At 37.9% G+C, this 25,879-nt stretch overlaps 1 protein-coding gene and 1 long non-coding RNA gene across 9 annotated transcripts; one reads left to right on the top strand and one right to left on the bottom strand.

Moving 5' to 3' along the window:
* Window positions 1-160: 160 nt before the first annotated feature.
* LOC148878758 (Translation initiation factor 2, small GTP-binding protein) lies at window positions 161-10,362 on the bottom strand. 7 transcript variants are annotated; one of them, XM_088959793.1, is made up of 9 exons: window positions 10,009-10,362; window positions 9,711-9,767; window positions 9,069-9,159; window positions 8,491-8,560; window positions 5,209-5,382; window positions 4,096-4,426; window positions 1,906-2,943; window positions 1,249-1,398; window positions 161-1,035 (listed from the first exon to the last, which is right to left on the bottom strand). In XM_088959793.1, exons 6-9 carry the CDS (start codon window positions 4,228-4,230, stop codon window positions 601-603), a joined length of 1,758 nt encoding a protein of 585 aa, XP_088815919.1. In that variant the 5' UTR covers window positions 4,231-4,426; window positions 5,209-5,382; window positions 8,491-8,560; window positions 9,069-9,159; window positions 9,711-9,767; window positions 10,009-10,362; the 3' UTR covers window positions 161-600. The 7 variants fall into 7 exon arrangements, with proteins under 7 accessions (XP_088815919.1, XP_088815903.1, XP_088815910.1 ...); XM_088959777.1 differs by lacking the exon at window positions 5,209-5,382 and adding an exon at window positions 9,299-9,364 and having other exon boundaries at window positions 10,009-10,279; XM_088959784.1 differs by lacking the exon at window positions 5,209-5,382 and adding an exon at window positions 9,299-9,364 and having other exon boundaries at window positions 9,723-9,767; window positions 10,009-10,275.
* A 271-nt stretch (window positions 10,363-10,633) lies between these two features.
* LOC148878757 (uncharacterized) lies at window positions 10,634-25,199 on the top strand. Of its 2 annotated transcripts, XR_016103773.1 has the most exons (5): window positions 10,703-10,844; window positions 11,129-11,776; window positions 11,887-11,945; window positions 24,486-24,559; window positions 24,673-25,199. It is a non-coding gene; the product is annotated as an uncharacterized LOC148878757 (long non-coding RNA). The 2 variants fall into 2 exon arrangements; XR_016103769.1 differs by lacking the exons at window positions 11,129-11,776; window positions 11,887-11,945 and having other exon boundaries at window positions 10,634-10,844.
* The last annotated feature ends 680 nt before the right edge of the window (window positions 25,200-25,879 follow it).

Below are 25,879 nucleotides of genomic sequence, written 5' to 3'. Positions count from 1 at the left end.
TTATTCGTTTAGATGTAACCCATCGGTGACATTTAATATTCATTTTCACTGGTGGCAAAATGAAGAAATCATGGAAGGGTACTAGCGAACTATATAAGAAATGTTGTTAATACAAGCCTACAATGAAAATTGTGCTCTTTAAATGTCATGAATTGCAGAATGCAATAAAAAAAAGCCACTCCATTTTTTTCTGTGCGTTCAACTGACTGGCATGAAATAAACCCTGTTAAGAAGCAAGGAAAATTTATAAGACAACGGTTTTGACATATAATCTAACCCCCTCTGTGATTTCTTAATGCTCGTATACAAGATAAAATATCCGACGGCCCCTTCTTGCCATCAATATGCCCAACACCCATTTCTTGAACAACCTACTCGCAATCATACTCCTTGTCCTTGATGGTGAGATACAGTGACAATCAATAATACTGGTGATTGTGGTGACTAGGAGGGGACCCTTAAATATCAAAATTTCCCACGTCTTTTCCTATGATTATTAGAAAGACCAAAGCAAATAAAATTAAGTTGTTAAAAAAGAAAACAAAATTTCTATCCTATACTACCAAAATAAACAATGACTTGCGTCTTTCCCATGAATTATCAGCACTCTATCCGAACAGCCCCACTTTCTGATGAGACAAACTTTGGCTTCCTTTTCACTAGCTCCAAGCACTGGATGATATCTCCGATCTGGAAATCATCAAAATCGCGGATTACAAGGCCACACTCATTCCCCTTTCCAACAGTCTCCACGTCCTGCTTCTCCCGCTTCAGTGACACACAACATCCCTCAAAAACAACTTCCCCACTCCTTAACAGCCTCATGGTTGATGACTTGGCGACACGACCATCAAGAACCCGACAACCTGCAATCTTCACATCCTCTCCTTTTGATTTGCTCCTTCCCTTGAGATTGAAGATGTTCAGAACCTGGGCTTCTCCAGCAATCTGTGTCTCTTGAGTTCCAGGAGCCTTCTCTACAATAAAATTGCCCACATCTTCCAAAAGGTGGTAGATCACACGATGCAGCATTATCTGTGGTCAGAGAATTAGGTAGTAACATAAGTTCCTGTCTAACTACAAACACTTCAGACTTCCTCATCCACCAGAGAAAAACCTTAATACCAAATACTTTCTCTTTCCATGTATCTTCAATATAATTTCCATTTTTACCCTAAATAAGTTGAACAACATGCAACATGGATGACACAAGAGATGACTTTGAACAACATAATGAAGCATCAATACCTTTATATTAGCTCGATTTGCTGCTAAGCTAACAGAATTGGGTGGGTTTCGTATATTGAATCCAACTATGCATGCACCACAAGCTTGTGCTAAGTCGACATCTGATTGAGATATTGGGCCAACTCCAACATGTACTATGTTCACAAAAACCTGGCAGTGGGATTTAAAAAGGAAGAATTAGCATAAAGTAGATAACAGAAGTCAGAATATGCAAGTTCTCAGTAAAATTTCACCATTTCTCACGTTGGAACTGTATTCGATTTTCCAGAAGGGCAAAACCACTTCTACACCAAATAAACTGAACCCCGCACTATGTGTGCTTATTTCATGGATCATCAGAAGGATATACAACTGCCGGATGGTTGATGGTTCTAACCCAAAATTTGTAACTCTGAAATTTCATGCACATACAAAGGTAGTAACTAGTGGAACTGTTGGGACATCCAAGTAAGGTAAGCTCTAGTGACGAATGGGTTCTAGAATGGTTGGAAAACCTAAATGATAAACTATCAACCAATTGTGGCCTGAAGTCAAAGCACCACCATCAATGGTGAGCTGCAACATTTCCAAACGACCAACAAATAGGCCTCCGCCCTAAGGAGGAAAAAAGAAAAGATAATCCAGTCATAATTAGCATATACACAGATGGAGGAATACCTGGGGGCTGTTTAGACTTTTCAGTGCATCTGTGACCGCTTGAACAGTACCCTGCACATCTGCTTTAATTAGTATTGGCATCTCAACCCTATCAGGCACCTCTTCTGATAAATCAGGAGTTTCTATCCTCCCTTCATCAATCTTCTGAAGCCTATCTTTCTCCAGCTTCTTTTTCCTGCCTGCACTAAGCATTCTTGCTCTCTCTTCTGATTCTACAACTATAACATCATCACCAGCCATTGGGAGTCCCCTTAGCCCTTCAATCTCTACAGGCATGGTAGGTCGTGCCATATCTGTCACCCTCCCGACCATATCCTTGATAGCTCTTATTCGTCCCCACTCTGCACCGACCACCACATGTTGCCCAGGGATCAAGGTACCTGCCTTTATAATTGCAGTAGCCAAAGGGCCCCTTCCCCGGTCAAGTCTTGCTTCTACCACGTAAGCTTGAGCAGGTCCCTCCACGCGTGCCTTTAGATCCATCATCTCAGCCTGGAGAAGAAGAGCTTCCTCCAATTTATCCAGACCAGTCTTATTTGCTGCTGAAACTTCAACCACCTGAACATCTCCACCCATTTCCTCTAATGCCAAGCCTTCAGAACCAAGCTGGATTCTCACCCTTTCTGGGTCTGCAGCTGGTTTATCACATTTATTGATTGCAACAACGATTGGGACATTAGCTGCTTTTGCATGTGACATGGCCTCTAGAGTTTGAGGCATCACACCATCATCAGCTGCTACCACAAGCACCACTATGTCTGTGACTGCTGCACCTCTTGCTCGCATTGCGCTAAATGCTGCATGGCCTGGTGTGTCAAGGAATGTGATGGATGCTCCCGATGGCATGTCCACAACAAATGCACCAAGGTGTTGGGTGATGCCTCCAGCTTCCTTAGCAGCCACAGATGTTTGACGCAGGGCATCTAAGAGAGAGGTTTTCCCATGATCAACATGACCCATAACTGTAACTACTGCTGGACGTGGTAGTAGTTCTACACCTTCATTTGAGTGTAACCTTCTAACATTTACTCCAACCTCCTGTCAAAGATTGAAAACCAAAGTTACTAGCCCATAAACTTAGGGCTGCAAATGGTATCTATTTTTCAGAATCTGAATTCAAATCTGATCCAATTGAGGTGATCCACATCAAATATTGATCCACCCCAATCGGATTATATTTGATGGATGTATACATGTATGTATTATACATATATTTACATACATATATATTTGTTTGTGTTTGTACATATATTAACATAAAATGAAAATGTATCTTTTAGTAAAGTTGGTATGTTGCATGTTAACCAAAGGGTCATAGGTTCAAGACTTTAGTCATTTTATTTATTATAATACAATATCAAAGCCATTTCTAGTTCATTTTAATATTCTAATAATTTTTAGTTTCAGTTATTAATGGTATACAATATCCAAATCTAACGAGTCCGGTGGGATGTTCCCAATACACGGTGGGATGTGCCTGTGAGGTCGGTGTGGGGAGCAGATACCAATTCAAATCTAACAGATAAGATCTGTTAATTTTTAGTTCTCTAGTTTTACATACCATTCAGCATGCATATTAATTGAAAAAATAGCATTCTCTTTATTAAGAACATTAATTAAATTTCCTCTCACAACATGGCAAATTATCATATCTAATAGATAAAGATATTTTAAATATATTAAATTCAATATTTTCAAAAATAATTACTAAATATGATAAGTATTTAATAAAGCAATTTATATCAATTAGCAACTAAAGAAGGCTATAGTTTTATATCATAAAAAATTAAAGATAGAAAGTAAAAAAGAAAAAAAAAAAAAACAAGGATGGAACTGCCGTTTTATTTAATGTCAGAGAGAGACAGAGAGAATGGAAAAAAGAAATATCTTTAAATTTCTATTGTTCCTTTCTTTTTCTCTTTTCAAAACACTTTGATCTTTTGAATTTCAATAATAATACTTCCAAAAAAGTGAAAATTATATATCTATTATATGATAGAATGTTTAAACACAAATATTGATAAGAAAAAGGAATATGAAGATGTTATAATAAGGTACTTGCCTTGTCATCTTTAATGCCAAGGCAGGCACGTTACCGAGCCAAAGGTGCCCAGACAGCACTTAGACAATTGTGCATCTTGACTTGATTAGTTTAAAAAACAAAACTGGACAAGCAGAGAAGGAAAATACCATGGTAACCAGCTCTGCAATGTCAATGCTGATAGGGTCAAACTCTGATTCAACTTTCTCCCCAACATTTATAAGGATATCTTGCAGTGAAGTTATTGATTCACCCGTGCGCTTGGCAAGTTCAGAAAGAGTCATGCCTTCAAAGATGTCGATTGTTCTATCAGGCAATGATTTTGTCGTTCTTTTTGGTTTAGGAGCTATATATGGAGCTTCAACAGGTGGTTGGGTCCTATTGTCCCTTTTCACATACTTCTCTTTCTTGGGAGCTTTTAAACCAAATGCTTCATCACTTTTTCTCTTATAAAATAGCTCTGAACTTGCATGAAAATACCTGCAAAAAGTTGAACACATTGGAACCTATATACCACATAGAGACATTTTAGGTTGAACCACTCAATTAGATAAATTGATTTTTCCTCCAGCATAGCAAGCAATATAGGATAGATTTGAAGGTCTAATGATAACTATGACATCTATTACTTACAATTTATTACCAAAAAGATAAACATATTTGTTATTGGTAAATATTGTAACTTTACTGATGCATGCTAAAAGAATGGGACTATAGGATTAATGCACCCCAAGCTGATGGCCCCAAAAGGCAAACAATTTTTGTTCTAGTTATATATTGCTTATAGTCATCAACTCAACACATGGAGCACTTTGACAAAATTCATCCAAAGTCATTAATCGGAAGTATGCTTGGAACCTAGATCCCAAAAGGTCAGCTTGAACAGTTTAAATTCAAAATTTCTTCCAAAGTCGTTGTAATCTTCTCTTTTTAAATTTATTATAAAGAGAGGATCACAAGGAAAATGAAGAGGTTTTCACCCCAAAGAAAGAAAACAGTACAACTATACAATATTTATAACTGAAATCTTAAACATAAAATTAGCACCAAGTGATGAACCCTTAAACACTACTGTTATGTTGTTTCCCATCAAATATTCTTATGTTCCTCTTCCTCCATATGCCTCAGCATAATTACACTCCAAACAATATTTATTTCTTACCAGTAGTAATAGGCCAAGAGAAGATCTCGTGTAATTATGTTGGCCTAAACTGCTGTCTTCTAAATTAAAAAAAAAAAAAGAAAAAGAAAATGGCCATTACCCAATGTTGGATCCAGGCCCCCAGCTATCTGTGGCCTAGGGAGAGCTGAACTGGATACAGTCCTAACCTTTGGCTTTTTTTTTTTTTTTGGCACAAAGTGACTGCTCTCAGATTCGAAGTGTTCTCACATTTGACAGCCTGAGATTTTACCATTACACCAATTAATGGCCTCTCCTGAATAAACAAAAGAAAAGGAGTTAAAGGGGAGGGGTGGCATGGAATTTGAGGAATGAATTCAGAAAATTCAAATGGCTGTCACAGGACATGTTAATCCGAGTGACATGGGTGAGGACTGCTAATAGCTTGGCAGATAGCTTAGCCAAGCAAGGGGTACATAGAACACATATGTTTTGGGCTCAAATGTAGTTTGGGACAGCTTCTATAGCTGGTTCCTTTCACAACTTCTTGTTGTAATCATGTTTCTCTCATAATTAATCAATTTTTTTCTGTGTTTCTGATAAAAAAAAAAAGAAAAGAAAAGAAAAGAAAAGGACCTCCAAAAAAATCAACAACCTCACATTGAATAAACGTATGAACCACATCTCTTGCACATGAAGCACTAATTTTTTAGATGGAAAGCTGCATATTCTAAATAATTTTTTATCAGAAACATGTATATTTTAAATGATTAAATGTCAAAACTGTCTATATGTTCAAGTGGGTGCCACAGTATGCAGTCTGCTAATGTTGTTGCTGATACATTTGCTAAAGCGGGACAACTAGGAAAAGTCTTCAATTGGGAAAACCTGGGCCATGATCAGATGTGTAAATTGCTCTGTTTCTACTTCTAATTCTTGTAGGTGACAAGGTACACGGGTTGCCTTTTATCCCTCTCTCTACTTGGTTATTTGGGTAGCAGAGATTTTTTTGAACAAATGTGAGCTTTTGTTATTGATTAGAAAAAAAAACTCTCCAAAGTAATAATCGTAACACCATTTTAACTTTAAGTTTGGGAGGGGGGTTGACCATACCAGATGCCAAAGGAGGATAGATTGTTTGGTGGGGAGCTTCCCGGGTTCCTTCTGTATACCCCATGGCTGTGGAGAAGAGTGTATTCTACTCAAAAAACTCTCCAAGGTACACGGGTTGCCTTTTATCCCTCTCTCTACTTGGTTATTTGGGTAGCAGAGATTTTTTTGAACAAATGTGAGCTTTTGTTATTGATTAGAAAAAAAACTCTCCAAAGTAATAATCGTAACACCATTTTAACTTTAAGTTTGGGAGGGGGGTTGACCATACCAGATGCCAAAGGAGGATAGATTGTTTGGTGGGGAGCTTCCCGGGTTCCTTCTGTATACCCCATGGCTGTGGAGAAGAGTGTATTCTACTCAAAAAACTCTCCAAGGTACACGGGTTGCCTTTTATCCCTCTCTCTACTTGGTTATTTGGGTAGCAGAGATTTTTTTGAACAAATGTGAGCTTTTGTTATTGATTAGAAAAAAAACTCTCCAAAGTAATAATCGTAACACCATTTTAACTTTAAGTTTGGGAGGGGGGTTGACCATACCAGATGCCAAAGGAGGATAGATTGTTTGGTGGGGAGCTTCCCGGGTTCCTTCTGTATACCCCATGGCTGTGGAGAAGAGTGTATTCTACTCATATGGGGTTATTACAAGCTGTAGGGGTGAGCATATTTCGGTTAACTGGAATTTTCAGTTTCAGCTTTTTTGGTTCAGTTATTTCAGGTTTTGGGCTAATTCAGTTTCGATTTCAGTTTTCAGATTTGAAAATTCAATTAACCAAAAAACAAATTAACCAAATTTCATTAAAGAAAAATAACTGATAAAAAATTCGGTTCGGTCATTTTGATAATGCCTTAATTCAGTTTCGTTCAGTTTTCCCTCTTAGGCATTTGGTTAATTCGGTTTCGGTTTTAACTGAACATATCAAATGCTCACCCCTAATGAGCTGGTAGAAAACTTAGTAGTCCAAACCCCTATCTTAGACACCAAATAGGCCGGTTTGCCAAGTACTTGTCTGTTTTGCCCATCTCAAAAAATTCAAAGTTTCCCTAGAAAGGGATGATACAAGTGTTCCTTTCCTTAGTATTCAATATATTTAACTCATCCCAAGTTCCAACTACATTGGGCCAGCAATATGAATCCTGTTCGGTCAATCCACTTGATAACAAGTCATATCTACTGTAATATTGTTAGCCTTCAGATCTCTCCTCAATACTTTAGTCTATTCCTTTTTAGACATCATGGCATCAAATAGAACCATCAGCTTGCATCAGATCATTTCCTAGGTAGGGGTGAGCAAGAAAAACCCAAAAAAAAAACTGAAAAACCGACCAAAATCGAAACAAAGATCTGGTTAACTGAACTGGTTGGTTCAGTATTTAAAAAAAAACAAAGATATTGGTTCGGTTTTGGGGATTGAGGTCCCCACCCTGACCCTGATTTTATATATATGTATATATATATATATATATATATATATCAAAACATTATTTATAATTTAAAATTTTTATTTATTTTAAGTAGTTTTTTTAAAAACTGTTATCTAAAAAATTTTGGGGATTCGGGTCCCCACGGGAAACCCATCCACATCGGGGGTCGGGAATGGAGGACAAATTTTATGCCTGGCGGGGATCGGGGACAGGAATATGATCCCCGCCCCGAACCTCCCCGTTGCAATTCCTACGTGAGCACCCCTATCCTAGGCATTGGATATGAGGACCTAAATTCCAACCAAGATTTGCTTCTTTATATGGAAGGTTTATTTGCTAAGATATTTGCTAGAATTGGTTTCTCACCCTTTTGCTTCATTGCTAACATAAGGCTAATATGAAATAATGGTTATATTATACCAAAACTTTTGGGAGCTGACAATTGATAAGCGATAACTGGCAATATATCCTCACTTGCCCAAAAGTAGTATTAAAGGGCTTCTGTGAACAAAGTCATATTTTATTGTTGATTTCCATGGAACCAAAGAAATAATGGAATCCATAGTGTGGCAAATCCAGAGGATCCCCTACTCAATGGACGATCTGGTTCAAGGACATGATTCACCAACTTGGAAGAAATATGGCAGGGTCATGTAGGGAATCTCCCTATTAGACCTGATAATGAAACCTTTTTCCATATAAATGTCGGAAGTCCCTAGTTAAGGAAAAGACTAGTAAAATGTTCATTTTCATAAACAAAAAGTATTGACACAACAGAAAGTTTTGAAATATGTTGATAAAGGTTGGCTAGATGCCAGAGCACTCAATAATAAAAGGTAAAAGAAGGAAAAAGGAAAGGAGATAAAGAAAAGACCAAAGAATCAACTTACCGAATAGAGCATGGTTTGTTAGAAACAATGCAGCTTTCAGGACCTTGGAAGGTTGCACTAACATAATGTTCTGCATTAGAAAATTCATAGTGATCATAGATCTGAATATAAAATCAAACTTGATCTGACTTGTGCTTGTCCTACTTTCATTCTTTTCCATTTCTGATGGGTAATTTGTGATTTAATTAACAACTTCACAGTTGCTATAGATGTCAAGAAAAAAAAAAAAAAACATTACCCAATGCTGGTTCCAGATACCCAGGTTGTTGGGAAGGTTAGACCAGTTACGGACCTAACATACAGAATATTTTGCAGTCTGACTGAACTAACAAGCTATTAAACAAGATAGAAATAAAATCAGCAGGTAAACACGAATTTCAGCTTCAGCATATAGACTTTTGCCAAATTACTCTTCTAAACCAGCATTATAACCATAGTCCCCCAGCATATGTCCCCTGAAATTTCTTAACTCCATTAGTATTAAAGCCCATATTTGCACCCACCCCCACCCCCCCCCCCACCCAACACCACATGCCAAAAATAGAAAATATAAGAAAGTAACATGAAATAAGATTTACCTGGTAAGCCCCAGACAGATGTAGAAATTAACCGTACTCCATCTCCTATGCCAGTTGAGTTCAAAGCTCTTAGAATATTAACATAGATACCCTGGGAAAAAGGAAAATTCATGTAAAACCCATTAAGCACTATCAATGGAGCAAATGTTAACTATTGTGTTATTCATTAAATAAATTTTTATTTGAGTACATAAGCCCAAATTAACAGACCATACAATATAGCATGCTACCTCAAGAGTGTTCTTTCTCATTTTATCTTTTCCTCCATCTTGTTATCTCCAAGAAGAAATATTGTACTGTTTCAAGGTTTTGCCGTTTTGGCATAATGGTTAAATTCCATTTGAAGCACAGTATTTCATCAATCAACAAAAAAAAAAAAAAAACAGCACTCTTACTCTCTTTCCCAATTATTACAAACACAACCAAACTGAAAATGCATATTCCTATAAAGAACAGGTTGAGGGAAATCATTTGGAAAAGAAATTCATTGCATCCATGTAAGCAAGTTTCTAAAACTTGTATCCTCCATGTTTTCTAAATTCTAGTACTAACAAGGCTGTATAATTTAGGGACAGTTCAGCGCGTGCAAGTCACATTCATAAGCAAAAAATAGATATCACATTCAAATGGGTTAATTGATACCTTACAGCCCACCTTTTTCCTTATCTCTCTCCACGCCATTCATAAGTGTGCTAGCATCTAACAGAACAAACAATGGGCAAAGATTGAATTGCATATTGTGATAAAAAATAAATAAACATAGGAGTAATAAAGACCACAATCTTTTAATAAGACTTTCTGAACTTGCTCTCTGCAATTGGTCACTTGAGTTTCAAAATTGGTGATTTCACACACACAAAATAAAAAAAATCCGGGTTCCCTCCATCTCGTTTATACGCTTGAAGCTACAACATTGGGTGGAGGTTGCTACATATTTTACCTAAATCCCGTCATGAAAGATTGTCAATTCCAGAGTTAAGAATCAGTAGGACTCAAAGATAACGTTTTTCGAAGGGACTTGTCGATTTCAGAGTAGAGAAGCTCCTTCTAATGCACTACTTGCCGGAAAACGGTGACCGGCGAAACCGCTTGAGGTGAATGATTGATAGGATAGAGTTGATTGAGTTGCGAGCCGACGACTAGACTCGCTGCGGTGCCTCCGGCTTCTCCGGTTCTGTACTTCTCCTTCCTTCAATCCTTCCCACGGGTCTGTCTGAATCGAACCTGTTAGGTTTCTTAAATCTCAACTTCAAATACCTTTTTACTATTCTAGCCTCCCGATTCACCCGAAACCAATATGAGATATTTCAAAAATTTACATATATGGTATATCCAAATAGGGGTAAAATTGTCTTCAAAAATTATTGTACGATATATAGCCTAAAAGAATTGTTTGATCCAACGGATCTAGTCCAATTCGATCCGATAAATTAACGAATCACGTTTTAATGAGGAAACTTATTCATGGGCCGGGTTCGGGCTTAGCTTTTGCCAGAATTGGAATGCCCCTTCTCGAAGCCCTAGCCTGATGCAGTGTAAAATGTTCATGGGCCGAACCGGAAGCCCGGCCCGTGAACAGATCTTAATCGCCTTCCTCTTCTGGGGATTGCAAATTGCAATTAACAGAAAGAAGCAGAGAAGAATTCAGACACAGAAGGAATGAAAGCAGAAAGCTTGCTCAAGTGGGAAGAGATAGGTAAAGAAAAACCTTGCCCATCAAAGATTTTCAGCTGATAAACAATCTGGGTTTTCTGAGTAACAAGTTTAAGGTGAAAGGTGCTTGTTCTCCCTCAATATCCAGATATCTGTTGTTTATCTGATCATGTGTTCATGTGGCCTTTCTTATTGCTGCTACTTTAGCCTGTTTGAAACGCTTCTACTTTGCATATCTGAATCGTACACTGTAAGAAATAAAATGGTACATGTCAATCCGTTCATTATATCTGCATCTCAGAATGCACGCATGTGATTTTGAATATATCTAAGCAAGTTTCTGTTTTGAGTGAAGTTCAACACAACTCATTTTGTATCTTGCAATGTCAATACTCTTCTTTTTGAAGGTTGTATCGAGTAAGGGACATTCTAAGAGCAGCAGTCTAGGTCATAAAGGCCATTTTGGAGGGAGATGGAGTATTCCAAATCATATGGTAAGAGAGATTAACTACCTCTGTGGAATTGCTAAGGTGCTTAGCAAAAGATACCAGAAAACACCGTTTCTTTTCCACCTCCCCCCTCATGCATACTTTCACTTGGTTATAATGCATCGGCACGTTATGGAGAGGTGGAAGGGCCCTAGTTCGTTCATCTTAAAGCAATGTTGGAGTTCATAAGATGGAAAAGGAATGCTCAAGAATCATTAATGATATTCATCGCCCAGTACTTCATATGAGCCAGCATAGGGACAGGTCTACTAGGTCAGCAGTAAACACCAATGCTCTTCTTCAAAATGCAAAAAAGGACAAATTTGGACATCATTGAATACGTTGAAAACTAGGATATGACTCTTCATTTCTCTTCATTTCCTCATAGGCAATACATAGATGTGATAATAAGTATTCCACTTAAGATGCTGGTACCATAGTTTAACCTGTGAGAAAGGGAGGGGATCCTGAGAAGTTCAATGGTTTGATCCAATACCATATCCAGTCATGTCCTTTCTGTGTCTAGGTAATATGGATGATGGCATATGGTGCAAAAAAGGAGGTAAGGTAATATTCTTCTGTCTGAAATGGATTCTTTTGTATTTTCTACAAAAATGGTATCTCAAAATCTTAACATACATTCCGACTCTGAAGCTGCAGTAGCTTGTTCTTTTCAGAGCTCATTTTTGGAGAGCTTAACTTTGGTTCAGCTGCTTTGAAGAAGCTACTCAAACAGGTTTGAATGGAAAGCTATCTAATGCTATATAATGACCAAATTTGGCTCTCTTGATTTTTTACCAAATATTACATATAGGCTTTCCAGGTGGGCCACATCTCACAAAGCCAAAAGCAAAACATGAAAGCCCTCCCAGATGGGTATTCAGTCCTACACAAACCTGTGGAGAGCAAAGGGAATAGCATTGAAGATAGCTTCCTTTTTTTGCAAAGGTTTGAGATGTAGAATATAAAGATTAGATGACAGGAAAGTAGCTTACTTCTGTCTTCTTTTTAACATGGTGAATGCGATATATGAATTAATTGTGTATGCTCACAAGATTCTCCATGGGTGATGAGGCAGATCCAAAATGTGATAAGGCTAGAGGATGCAGATAATGACTACCATTACTTTTCTATTTTCATGTAGAAAATCCATTTGGGCTCTTCCTTATCACCCATCCCTCAACCAAAAGAAAGAAAGTTATAAAATTGTACTGCAGAAGTACCCATTTTTTGAGAGAAGGTAATGTAATGAATTATATTAAAGGCATACTGTAAGCACAGATTACAAGTATATCAGAAGATGAAAATATCTACATGTACAGCCAGGAACTATACATCAGAATTCACAAAAAAAGAAGATCCCAAAAACAGTCACCTCAAAGCCAACAACAAAAGCAGGTCTCATGATTCTGATTAACATGTCTGACTAGCTGAAAAGGGTGCTGCTATCAAAATAGTGGTCATGAGGAATTCTTCTGAAGAGATCTGTGGCAGACAACCAGGAATGAATTGAAGCCACAACCTGTTGTACCACCTTGTCCAGAGCCCAGCTCTCCCTTTCAAAGATCCTTCCACAATCCCCAGCAAATGACATGGGGAACTGTACTCCAAAAGAGCTTCCCCTTCTGATTTAACCCCGGCAGCTTCCAGGACTGCAGGAGTTCAAACAAACACCTTGGTTGGCACCCCCTAGCATTCAGCAATCTGCAGACATGATTGAATAAGAAGCTTGCTACATGGCAGTGCAGGAATAGATGGTCAAAGGACTCTGCTCCCTGATCACATGTCACGCAATCCAAGGAATTCAAAGGCGCCCCCTTCTTGAAAGCTGAGCCTTTGAAAGGCATTTGCCATTCACAGCTGCCCACATGAAGAAACTTATCTTGGAAGGAATGTGAGAGACCCATATTCTCATAGAAGGATTTGACAGAAAAGTTTCCTTCTTTGGACCATCTCCAATATCTTTCATCCTGCCAAGTCCGAACAGGTTTTTGGGCATGAATAAGTTGGAGAAGTACCAATAAAGTATTCAGATTGCAGAGGTATCCATAGAATATCTAGTGATAAAATTAGTATCATGTTATGTGATATGCATTATTGAGCATGCTGAAGCATTGGCTTACCAGGGGTTGTCCTTACCAAAAGGCCAATACTGCAAGTTAAACTCATCAAATCATGTCCAAGGAATTTTTATCAGACTAGTGAATATAGGTGAAGACAAGATAGGCTTACCAGGGGTTGTCCTTACCAAAAAGCCAATAGTGCAAGTTAAACTCGTCAAATCATGTCCAAGGAATTTTTATCAGACTAGTGAGTATAGGTGAAGACAAGATGTCTAAAGTGAGGAAGGATTAACTCATCATTATTATCATCTAAAGCCTTATTATATGGGGTTGGCTACATGAATCCTGTTTTGTTTAGTGCTAACACAAAAAAGACAATTCAGGATCTATGATCAGAAGAGTTTCTCAAAAGTTTTAATGCCAGCTTCCAACCTGACACAACCCTCCTCTTTTATTTAGGCTTGGGACCGGCAGTGTAAGACAAGCTCACACTGAGGAAAGCTTAAATGAGACAACGAAGGAAAAGAGGGATGGTAATGTGAAAAGCAACAAAGGCAGCAATTTGCTGGGTAACCTGGGAAGAGAGGAACAACAGAATTTTCTTGAAAAAAAGTAGAACAATAGAGGAAGTGATTGATAGTATCAAGGTGAAAGTAGCCCATTGGGTAAAATCCTTGGACAGCTTTCAAGTCTTCTCAGTCACAGACATTCTAAAATCATGGTCCAAAGTAGCACAATCTTCGAGAGTAAGAGATAAAGTAAGGCTGGAGTGGAAACCACCAGAAAGCAATAAAGTAAAGCTGAATTTTGATGGATGCTCCTTTGGAAATCCAGGCATCTCAAGAATTGGAGGAGTATTAAGAAACTCTAACAGGAGGATATTGGGTATGTTCTCAGGACCGATTGGCAACGGAAACTGGTTGAAGGCTGAACTATTGGCATTACTACAAGGGTTAAAGCTAGCCAAACAACTAGGATGCAGACACGTTGAAGTGGAAGGGGACTCAAAAGTAGCAATATCATGGGCAACAAATAGCAGCCATACCCCATGGACGTTTAAACATGTGATTAGGGAAGTGGAGAAGATTGCAAAGGAGGTTGATGCTGAATTCAAATGGGTCCGAAAAAGTGCAAATGGGCTAGCTGATGGATTAGCAAAACACGGGGCATTGAGACAACAATTATTTTGGGCTGCACTGTAATGGGGGGTAAAATAGAATGATTAAAGGGGACCAACAGTCCCATCACCAAGTTGTATAAACTGCTTATAATCTGAATTTAATAAAATACATTTTTACTGATAAAAAAAAAAAGATTGACAATCAGAAGTCTATTCCTTGTATCCATCCACATGATGGAGTTCTATGCTTGTAGTTCTCACAATCATTCGTCGTGTTCTTTTCATTGACAGAATATGATCACAGGTTTTAATCGATTTACAGTTTGAACACATGCATAGACAGGTGTATCACTAAAAATGATCTTAAACTTTTCTCTAACAACTAAGTCTTATAACGAGGATGACCAACACAACTCTAACTTTTAAAAGCAGCTATTGATGAAAGAGATGACAGTGACAGAGAAAGCAGAAGCTGTTGATCTTTATGAAAACTATGATTTTTGGCTTTCAGATTAATGACTTCTCAACTAACCTTCTCTGGTACGAATTTGATGTAAGACCAGCTACCTGACTACATAGCCTTTTGTGGTATAATCATGTCCAGTCAACACATTTTCTTTAGAACTTGTATGGTAAACATAGAACTTAGCCAAGGAAACTTGATTCAGTTCAGTTTTTAGTAGACTAGTTGATGCAGAAATAGAAGCAAGGAAAGAATCCATGGAGAAAATTGTCACTTTTCTAATTACTATATATCTATTTCAGAATTTTTCAGTGACTGGGATTCTGTTTTATGTTTTCCAAGTTTTGAAATTTATTTTCTAGTCAAAATATACAGCATTACAATCAACCCAAGGAATGTGTATGAGATACACCTCTCATAATAATAAGCATCAATAAATCATAAAGAAGCATATTAGAACTAGCCCAATATAAATGATCCCTATTAACCCCATGCTTGGCTAATGTATCAGCCATTCCCATTTTCTGATCTTCTCACCCATTGAATTACCAAGGTCATATTGTTAGTCAATTAAACTTCTTAGTCTCATCCTTGAATTCCCAAATAACAATCTTCAGGCTTCTTTAGCTATCCCACCACTAGCTTGCAGTCCCCCTCAACGATCAGTTTGTCCAAACCCATTTTTTCAGATATCTGCACCCTTGAATAACTGCAGGAAATCCAGCCCTGGTTGAATTTTCCACTCCCATTGTTCCCGAGAATAAAGCAACAACATGTCCCTCATGATCTCTAAGAATATCCCCTACTCTAGATGGTCCCAAATTGCCTTGATTCCTTCTAGCAAAATTAAGTTTAATGAAATCTTCACTTGTGTGTGGGTGGGTGGGTGGGTGGGGGGGGTGGGAAACCAAGGAGTTGGCTCCTACAAATATTATCAAAGGAGAGATGTGAAAAGATATTTAAAGTTCTAGCCCAGTGTATCATCCTAGTCATAATACACTCAGCATTACTTCTTCATGAAGGGATAGGATATCCATCACATGGACGCCCAAAGATTGCGGAATAAGGGGGTGAATTTCAAAAATTTTTCTCTCCCTTCAACTGGGAATCGCATTCCCTATTTAGAAAATCATATTTTCAATGATTATTCTTGAACCATAAACTGAATCAGATCTGAACCAAAAGGAGTAGGGAGGGATTATACCTGATACGGAGAAATAGTATCTCCCAATGGAGGTGTGCACGCCCAAGGAAGGATCCAAAATCTGCTCCCACTGAAGATAGCGCAGTGTAGGATGGAGCATAATCAGTAGTGTTCTTCCAAAAGAACTTGACCATTCGCAAGAATCAACAGGATGGTTTGTGAATACAACTCCAATCAATCTTTTCCCTAAAAGATTGAGATCAAGATCAAATCTTGATTTCTCCCAAGAACTGGAGATTGAACTGCTGGAGGTGGCGGTTGTAGGAAGGAGGCGGCAAGAGAGTATTTGCAGGGTGCAAAATTCTCTTTTCTTGTGATTTCAGCTCTGAAGACAGGAGTTGTGTGTTGCATGTCTAAAGGTTGCCGCCCCCTCCTCCTTTTATAGACTTAAAGGGATCGGCTCCTAATCCCATTAGGAGTTGCTAATCCAAATCATACTTGGATAAGAAGTCCCTTTAAGTGATAAGGGATAACCCTTATTTTATCTGCAAATCAGATCAGTCATATCCTAATCTAATTAGGAGGCTTACATATCTAAATCTTGGACTCTCTAAGTGGATAGGGTCTGGGCCCAATCCTATCAGCTGATCCATCTCAGAATTCGCCCCTTTAAGTGACTAATCAAATTAGCCCAATTCGAAATGGGCTTAAGGCCCATTTAAGGTTATGTATTCATTTAGCCTTCCAAACTGCTACCTAGTTGGGCTTCCTTATATGGCGTGGGACCCTAACATTGATCTACACATCAATCACATGGGTTCAGTCAGCCTTTGTTACAAGGCCTGGCCGAATACACTGTTATGGACAGTGCACCCCCTGAAACACATCTCATGGGCCCTATGGGCCCAACACTTACCCTAAGTGGTCCCTGGGCCAAGCCACCTTGTAACACCCAGGGACTGTGGGCAGATGCAAGATTAGCCCATCAGGTATTATCCTCAATGGTCTTACACTTAACCTCTTAGCCCATAATGATCATACACTGCCCGACAAGGGAGGACCTTTCCTTCGGCTGCAAGGAACAGTGTTGCATTTTCTGCTTATATGGATCCCAGGAATTAAGACATTTTGCAAACCTTTTAAAAACCATAATATATATATATATATATATATATTTTTTATCTCATATAAAATATATTTTGCAAAACAAATCTCAACGATTGAAATCAGCTGCCGACAGTCTTGGTTTCCATCAGTGAGAATGCATCCCCGATCATTACCTTTGTCTGACAAAGGGGTTGATCCTGTCACTATGATCACCCACTCAGATGAATTCTCAGACTGTCCCAACATACCCAGGTTTTGACCCCCGCTAAGGATCTCACTGATTGGTACATCAAAGACAGCCTAATCCGACACCCAGTGCAGTATCATAATCGAGTCTAGGGGTCGGGTGTAACTTTCCAGTTTTGCCCATTAATCTCCAAGGTACAGGGTAATACTGGAAATCTGGTAAAGTTCAAAGATTCAATTAATCATACACTGTATGTGCCTAGGGTGTCACCCTGGCAGCTGAGACAGGCCACCCTAACCGACTTGGTGGCACCACAATGTCAGCCTTGTCAGGATAGGTCCCCCCAGACTGATCCACCGGCTGTGAACATTCTAAACTAACACGAGTCTCATTAAGTGTCTAGTTTAAGGACATTACACAAAAACATACCAAGGGAACATAAATCAAATATGCACTTTTATTCATTTACAATAAACTCATAAAGTACATCATCTTGATTGAAGCTAAGGGCATACAAAACTGTCTAACACTCCACTCTTTTCCTTCTCAAAAAATAATAATAATAAATAAAATCTACCATTTCTCTCTTCCCAAATGGTCCATAAGAATGGAAAGTTGCACCTGCACCCAAACAAAGAAAATAACCAATTCTAAATACTTGCAACAAATGGACAAGAGATTAGTAAGCGGTAACAGTTCTCACCATTGGACTTACATAGAATGCACCAGTTAGGGAAAACACAAACAAAAGGTCTTCTTTTTTGTAGATTGTCCAAAGTACTAATTTTCCCATAAAAGAAATAAAGATTTCCCAACAAAGGCATTAATTTTAGGGGGGACAGGCCTGCAACAAACTTCTTTTAACGGAAATGGTTGAACTTGGTGGGGTGGGGGGAGGGAGAATAGGGAGTTAAGGATGCAGACAAATTAGGATGGGGAAATCAAACGTGTATCGGGCTTAGAGAAATCAAGACAAACCTTATCCATAATGAGCTACAAATCAGAAACCTTAGCAAATCCATTTTCCCTTGAATCCTATAGAGAAGATGGGCCAAATGGCCCATAAGTTGTTTATCATTTTTTATCTTTTATGTTCTTTGCTGTAATGGGCCTTAATCTGGGTTTTATTATTTCTTATGTTATGTCTTTTTAATTTTCTGCCCAACTAGGGGCTTATCTGTAAATTACAAAAGTTTAACTTAATGAAATAGAATTAAGGGAGTAAGAGAAGAGATTATGTTCGAAAATCTCTCTCTCCGAACCCAAGTTGCTGCCACCTTCTTCTTCTTCTCTCCTCTTGAATTCTGATTTTTGCGACTTTCTTTTGAATTTTTGCAACTTTTTAAACAGCCATTTCTTCTCAAATGGTTGTTTTTCTTCTTGGTATCAAAGCATGCTCGTTTTTCCCTTTTTTTTCCCATACATAGTGTGTATGGATAATTGTTATCTGTAAATACAAACTTGTTATCATGTAAATAGCCTAACTAAGTCATTAAACTGTTGTGTAACATTCTTCCCTTCCTACTTTGTTTTTCAAGATCTAGAGTCTTAGAAGGTGATTGGGAGTGACCGTGAGGCGAATGGAATATATCTGCTAGATACTCCTGGACAGTGCCATGAACAACCTGGAAAATCTGCTTTTGGGTCTACATCTACAGAGTCCATCAGTCGAGTCATGTTATGTCATTTTCATTTGAGTCATCTTTCTTTTTTTGCATTAAGTCATTTATTTCCATAACTGTTTAAGGGAATTAGTTTGTCTAATCTTCATTGTGAGTCTTGTGAACTGTTAAAACATTGTAGAAACAGTTATCCTCTGAGTAATAAAAGATCTTCTTCTCATTTTAATATTGTGCACTCTGATGTGTTGGGGCCTTACCGCCTACCTTTTATGGGTGGCTACAAATATTTTATCTTGTTCATTGATGACTTTTCTCGATTCACTTGGATATTTTTTATGAAGTCCCGTGATGAAGTTCCCAGACTTGTGAGGCAATTCCATGAATTTGTCCTAACCCAGTTTGATACCAGAATTAAAATTTTCAGATTCGACAATGCAAAAGAATATTTTGAGGAAAACCTGACCTGCTATCTCACTGATTTAGGGGTTATTCATCAAAGCTTCTGTGTTAGGACCCAGAACAGAATGGAATTGCTGAAAAAAAAAGACATATTGTTGAAGTTGCAAGAAGTATTCTATTTGCCTCACATGTCCCTACAAAATTTTGGGGCGATGTTGTTCTCACTGCTACCTACCTTATAAACCGTATGCTATCCAGGGTTTTAGGGTTTAAGTCTCTCTTCAGTCTTCTTCATCCGGACAATGATCTTTTTCCTATTCCTCTTCGTGTCTTTAGTTGCACTTATTATGTACATATCCCAAGTGTCCAAAGGCATAAATTTGAACCAAAAGCCCACAAGTGTATATTCCTTGGTTATTCCCCCACACAGAAAGGTTGTTGTTTTGATCCGAAGACTATCACTCGGTATGTCTCAATGGATGTCACCTTTGATGAGCTTTTTTCCTTTTATGGTTCTTCTCTAGAGAGACATTGTCCAAAGGGGAGGATTTGTCACATGTGTTTGCTCTTCCTCTTTTTGTCTCAGTTGAGTCTTTTGTTGAGTCTCTTCCTCCTTCAAATGAATCAAGGGAGGATCAGTCACTTCACTCTCATTTCTAGTGTTTCTATTCCTCCTTTACCTACTCACCATCTTTTTAATCCCAGGTTGTATCAACGGCAAAAAACCAGAAATGAGCAGGTTGTTTCCCCTACAATACATGAGCCTCATGCACTTCCAGTTACAGATGAGACAACAAGTACTATTACAGCCCCTTTGGAGCCATCCTTCCTAGACCTTGATATCCCCATTGCTATTAGGAAAGGAAAAAGGAAGTATACTACACATTGCATTTTCAAACACCTTTCTTATAGTTTGCTCTCTCCTTCATATTTTGCCTACATTTCTTTTGTTGCCTCTAACTCAATTCCCAGGTCTGTGTCAGAAGCTCTTAATATTCTAGAATGGAGGTATGCTATGAGAATAAAAATTGATGCCCCACACAAGAATAACACTTGGGAAGTGGTTGATTTGCCTGAAGGGAAGGATCTAGTAGGCTGTAAGTGGGTTTTTACTATCAAATATCATGTTGATGGCACCATTGAACGGTACAAGGCTAGGCTGGTTGCAAAAGGCTATACACAGAAATATGGGATTGATTATCTGGAGACCTTTGCCCTTGTTGCCAAGATAACTTCTGTGAGAGTTCTGCTATTTTTGGCTACACACTCAGATTGGCCATTTTATCAATTGGATGTAAAGAACGCATTTTTAAATGGAGAATTACATGAGGAGGTCTATATGTCTCTTCCTCCAGGGATGTATGAAACAGATATGATAGGAAAGGTCTACAGGCTGAAGAAATCTCTTTATGGACTCAAACAGTCCCTTAGAGCATGGTTTGAAAGGTTTAGGGCTGCCCTTGTTAGCTTTGACTATGTACAAACACAGTCTAATCATATCCTCTTTGTGAAGAGGAGATGATCCTTGGCCGTTTACCTGATTGTGTATGTTTATGATGTTGTTGTGACTGGTAATGATGTCTCAGGAATCAATGATCTCAAATGTTTCCTTCATATAGAGTTTGAGATAAAAGATCTAGGGGAATTGAGATACTTTCTTGGCATAGAAGTTGCTAGATCCAAGGATGGGACCCTTATCTCTCAGAGGAAGTATGTTCTTGATTTGCTCTCTGAAACAGGGAAGATGGGTGCTAGACCAGTTGCTACTCCAATCGATATGAGCCATAAACTCTCTGCTTCAGATGGAATATTGTTAGAAGATAAAGGAGTCTTCCAGAGACTACTTGGAAAACTTCTTTATCTATGCATGACTCGGCCAGACATTGCATACGTTGTCAGTTGCATCAGTCAGTTCATTGCATTCTAGAGACATTGCATTCCAGAGACTACTTGGAATGCCCTTGGTGAGGAATCTTATTTGCTAAGCATGGCCATATGAAACTTGAAGCCTACACAGATACTGACTGGGCCGGAAACATTAATGATAGAAGATCTATCTCTGGGTACTGTAGCTTGGTGGCAGGTAATATTGTCTCTTGGAGAAGCAAGAAATAATCATTTGTTGCTCGATTTTCAGTCAAAGTAGAATACAGAGCCATGGCTTATGGAGTTTCCAAACTATTGTGGCTTAGATCCTTGATGGAGGAACTAGGAATTGGGCATGATAAGCCAATGATGGGGCATGATAAGCCAATGATGTTATATTGTGATAATTAGGCCGTCATCAACATTGCTCACAACAACCCAGTGCAACATGACAAAACTAAGCATATTGAAGTTGATAGACACTTCATTCGAGAAAGAGTGGCTTCTGGAGAAGTGTGTCTACCTTTCATCACCTTTGAAGGACAGTTAGTTGATTTCCTCACCAAGGGCATTCCCAAGGATAAACTTCAGCATGATACTGGCAAACTTGGCATGATTGACATCTATGCTCAGCTTGAGGGGGAGTGTAGAGAAGATGGGCCGAATGGCCCATAAGCTGTTTATCATTTTTTATCTTTTATGTTCTTTGCTGTAATGGACCTTAATCTGGGCTTTATTCTTTCTTATGCTATGTCTTTTTAATTTTCTTCCCAACTAGGGGCTTCTCTGTAAATTACCAAAGTTTAACTTAATGAAGTAGAATTAAGGGAGTAAGAAAAGAGATTATGTTCGAAAATCTCTCTCTCTGAACCCAAGTTGCCACCACTTTCTTCTTCTTCTCTTCTCTTGAACTCTATTTTGCTACTTTCTTTTGAATTTTTGCAACTTTCTAAACAGTCATTTTTTCTCAAAAGGCTGTTTTTCTTCTTCTTTTGAATCCAAAATCCTAATCTATACCCATAGGAAACAAAGGAGGTTGAAGTAATTTTGAGATGGTCTCCTTTTCAAATAGAGAAATGGAGTAGAAAGAAGGAAAAGTGCCCTTAAGAGGCGAATTTTCAACCTATACATCTTTCCATCATACGCATGGTATTTATAGTAAGACTATAATTACTATTTATTGTAAATTTTCAATTTACTAGCTCTAGTACTTTTTTGTTTCTTCACATTAAGTTAGTTTTAGCAGTAGTAATGAGTCTTAGAGTTGTTTAGGAATTATAAATGTTAATTGAGTGTCCTTATGGGTAGGGGTGGATTTGAGCCAAGCTGATCCGAGCCAAATACTTGTCTATTCGAGCTCAACTCGCTGAAACTGTGTTAGGCTCGAGCTCGATTCGAGCTAGCGACTCGATTCAAAGCTCGCAAGTAATTTACTATTATACATAAAAAATAAAAATATTATATATAAAATTTATTTATTATATATATTTATATATATATATATATGTATGTATATAATACAAAATTATTTATTTATTATACTAGGCTCAATTAGGCTCGCGAGCCTTACGAGCTGAGCTTCACTGGGCTCGAGCTCAGCTCGATTTGCAAATGAACCTATATATCAGGCTTGAGCTCAGTTTAACCGAGCTGAGTTGAGATTTTCACGAGTTGAGCTCGAATAGCTCGTGAGATGCTCGGTTTGTGGCCACCCCTACTTATGGGTTTAGCTATAAAGTAAATAGAAATGGTTTTGGGTCAATTTTCAACCCCAAATTGGAATCTATGGAGGGAGGTTCAGGTTCTCATGTTGAGTCTATAAATATAGCCATTATAATTGAAAAGAAGAGCTGATGTGATGAACAAACTCTGGTTTAGTGAATTCTAGTTGTTGCCAAGTTTTTTTTTTTTTCTTTTCTTCCTCACTTTTTTTTCTTCTTTTAAGTGATTACTCTAACAGCAAGAGTTCTCTTTCTTTCTAATCTCTAACTTTCTTTTTGGTGGATAACAAACTGTTTACTCTCTATCTATGTTCTTCATCATTAGTCACCCAAATTACCCTCTTTCACCCTACGAAAAATCCCACCACGAGACCTAAAAGTTTTAGGTAACCCTACCTGCCATATATCACTAGTTTAACCCTGTCAGTTTGCAACTTCTATATTCTATTCTCATTTAAATTAATGCAATAACCCCTGAAACTCAGGATTGACTTATTGCTTTGTCTTTTAGTGAACAAGTCATTGGAGATTGAAAGTTCCTTAATGGCTGAATTTGGAGTTGGGCCTACTATTCATCATCATCATCCAAGCCTTATCCCCACTATATGGGGTCGGTTGAAGTCGGGCTTATTATTATACCCTCAAATATTTTATTATTTAATTGTTTTGTCCACTGAAAGACAAAACAGTAAGATATTCAGTCCAACCATTTGAGCTATCACTAAACGGCCTCTAACTTGGAAGTCAAGCTTTTATTTAATGACTTTCTAAATTGACTGATGTGTGATCCAGTATTGGTTTCAATGTCTATTATGCTAACATATATTAAGAACTCATGAGTATTTGGGTATGTAGCCACGACACCCAGTGATCCAGATACCTGTACAAGGGTGCTGTGTTGTGTCAGATGCTTCAATTTATAGAATTATAGTGTAAATTTCATATCCAATGCAGTATCCAGCCATGTCCCTTCCATAGCTGGATATCATGAGTATGTGGCCTTGATGTTCATTTTCAGGACAGTTAAGTGGACCACAGTTTACAAAACAGGACCTACTGAATGTTATGTATAAAAGTCATTGTGGTAACTGGGGTCATGGAGGGAGTGAACTGTATACAAACCTAAATTTTAGCATTTTAGCATGAAGTGGCCTCTCCCGTGCTCAAACCCACTTGACAGCATGGCGTTTTACCATCACACTAAACAATGGCCCCTTATTCCCTGGGTGTATCATATTTTGTATTTATTTTTCCATATTTTCATTTTTACTTTTTTATTTGTAGAATCTTATTTTTATATATTTTTATTGATATTTACAGCTGTAATCATTATTTATTTTTGTCAGGAAGGAGTTTTATCCATTACCACTTGTGAACAATCATCAATGTATTTCTTGTATCCTTTGCATGAATCCATTTTCCTCGAAACAATTTTAATTCAGCTTATGTCATTGTGTCGAAGTTGAAGCTCTTTTAAAATGCGCAATAATGGCATGAATTATTGAACCCCTAGAGAGTTTTTGTTCTACATATCATTGGACCAAAGCCTTATCTGATATATAATAATTTTATGTTCCCATGAAGAACTTGGATCTGTAGGCCACTTCAAGCATGCCAGTAAGCATGGGCAACAATGGTGAAGGTGGTTCAGTCAAGGAGTAAGTGCATATTAGGGACTGCTTTTGGAAATTCTTCCAGATCTTGTCAGCATATCTTTCCATAAAGGTCCAGGTTCATGGTTTGTTTATGCTTTCTTTCCCTCTATTTGCAGACTAGTTGCAATGGTTGAAGGCCTGCTTCACTGTATTGTTAGTGGCATAAATCATATTCCGGAAGTGATCATTATGTTGAGGTTGTGTGTCATTAGAATTTTTATGACATGAACATAACACTACAAGTTGGGAACATGATGATGACCCCTTGAGATGCAAGCAGTGGTTCTAAGATAATCATAAATTATTTATTTGTTTATTCAATGATAGCCACCAAATCTGACTTCATCAGAGTTGCAGGTTCATGTTGTGCTTTCTCATGGATGAGATGACCAATGGGAAAGTGCTTACTGGATTAGTAAATGTGAATGGGGCTTGTTTGTGGTTGAGAGGCACCAAAAGCTGGTCGGCAGCTAGCTATGTAAATTAGGATGCATGAAATGTATTGTGAATTTTTTCCTTTACCATTCATATTTTATCACATTTCTTTGGTTTTTTTTAGAGACAACCTATATCATACAACTTTTGTAATGCTACTAATTTATCATGGAATACAAAGCACAGAATATTAATCTTTTGGGATCAATCTTCTCCACTGCATAACGAGATTCCACAGTGAAATCAGGTGTACCCATTTAATTTATGGGAATCTCCTGGGCCCTTTGAAATTTTCTGTACATAGTTGCTCTCCCCATATTAAAGAATAGTCTTGAATGTTCTTCGTATTTAAATGATCCTTCAGTACTTCAAAGGACAAAACCAGCTTGCGTCCCTTTGGAGCTTCTATGTACCAAAGAATGTCATTGGTTCTTTTCTCTTGAAGACGCATTAAGATTTATCATGTGAAGAGTGCTTCAACAGGCCCCACCTGGAGCAATTTAGCAATAAGACATTTTGATGACTGATCATTGGTTGAATCCTGGACATGGATTCCAATGCACTGCATTTGGAAGGGTATTGTTTTATATTTCTGTTGTATGTGCATCTTCTATCATGTTATCTTGCATATGCATTACAGATTTACAGTTCATTGTTTTCTCCTTTTTTTTTCTGGTTTCTTGAGCTTATTCAATACATTGACGATCATTATTGGGAGAAATCCATTCCAAACATGTGTACAGGATGCAGTTTATAAGATCTTTACCTTAGTGCCAACACTGTGAGCACTTTAATGAGATTCATTCCACTACACATATTAAGCAAAGGATGACAGAAGATGACTGCTAAAACTGATATAATTTATAATGATGTCAGTGAAGGCAGTAT

The sequence above is a fragment of the Nelumbo lutea genome, chromosome 1, assembly GCF_056320005.1.
Source record: "Nelumbo lutea isolate HS-2025 chromosome 1, American lotus-T2T, whole genome shotgun sequence".
NCBI classification, from domain to species: Eukaryota; Viridiplantae; Streptophyta; class Magnoliopsida; order Proteales; family Nelumbonaceae; genus Nelumbo; species Nelumbo lutea.
The sequence above is the reverse complement of the archived record's forward strand: the minus strand, read 5'-3'. Positions and strand labels throughout refer to the sequence as shown.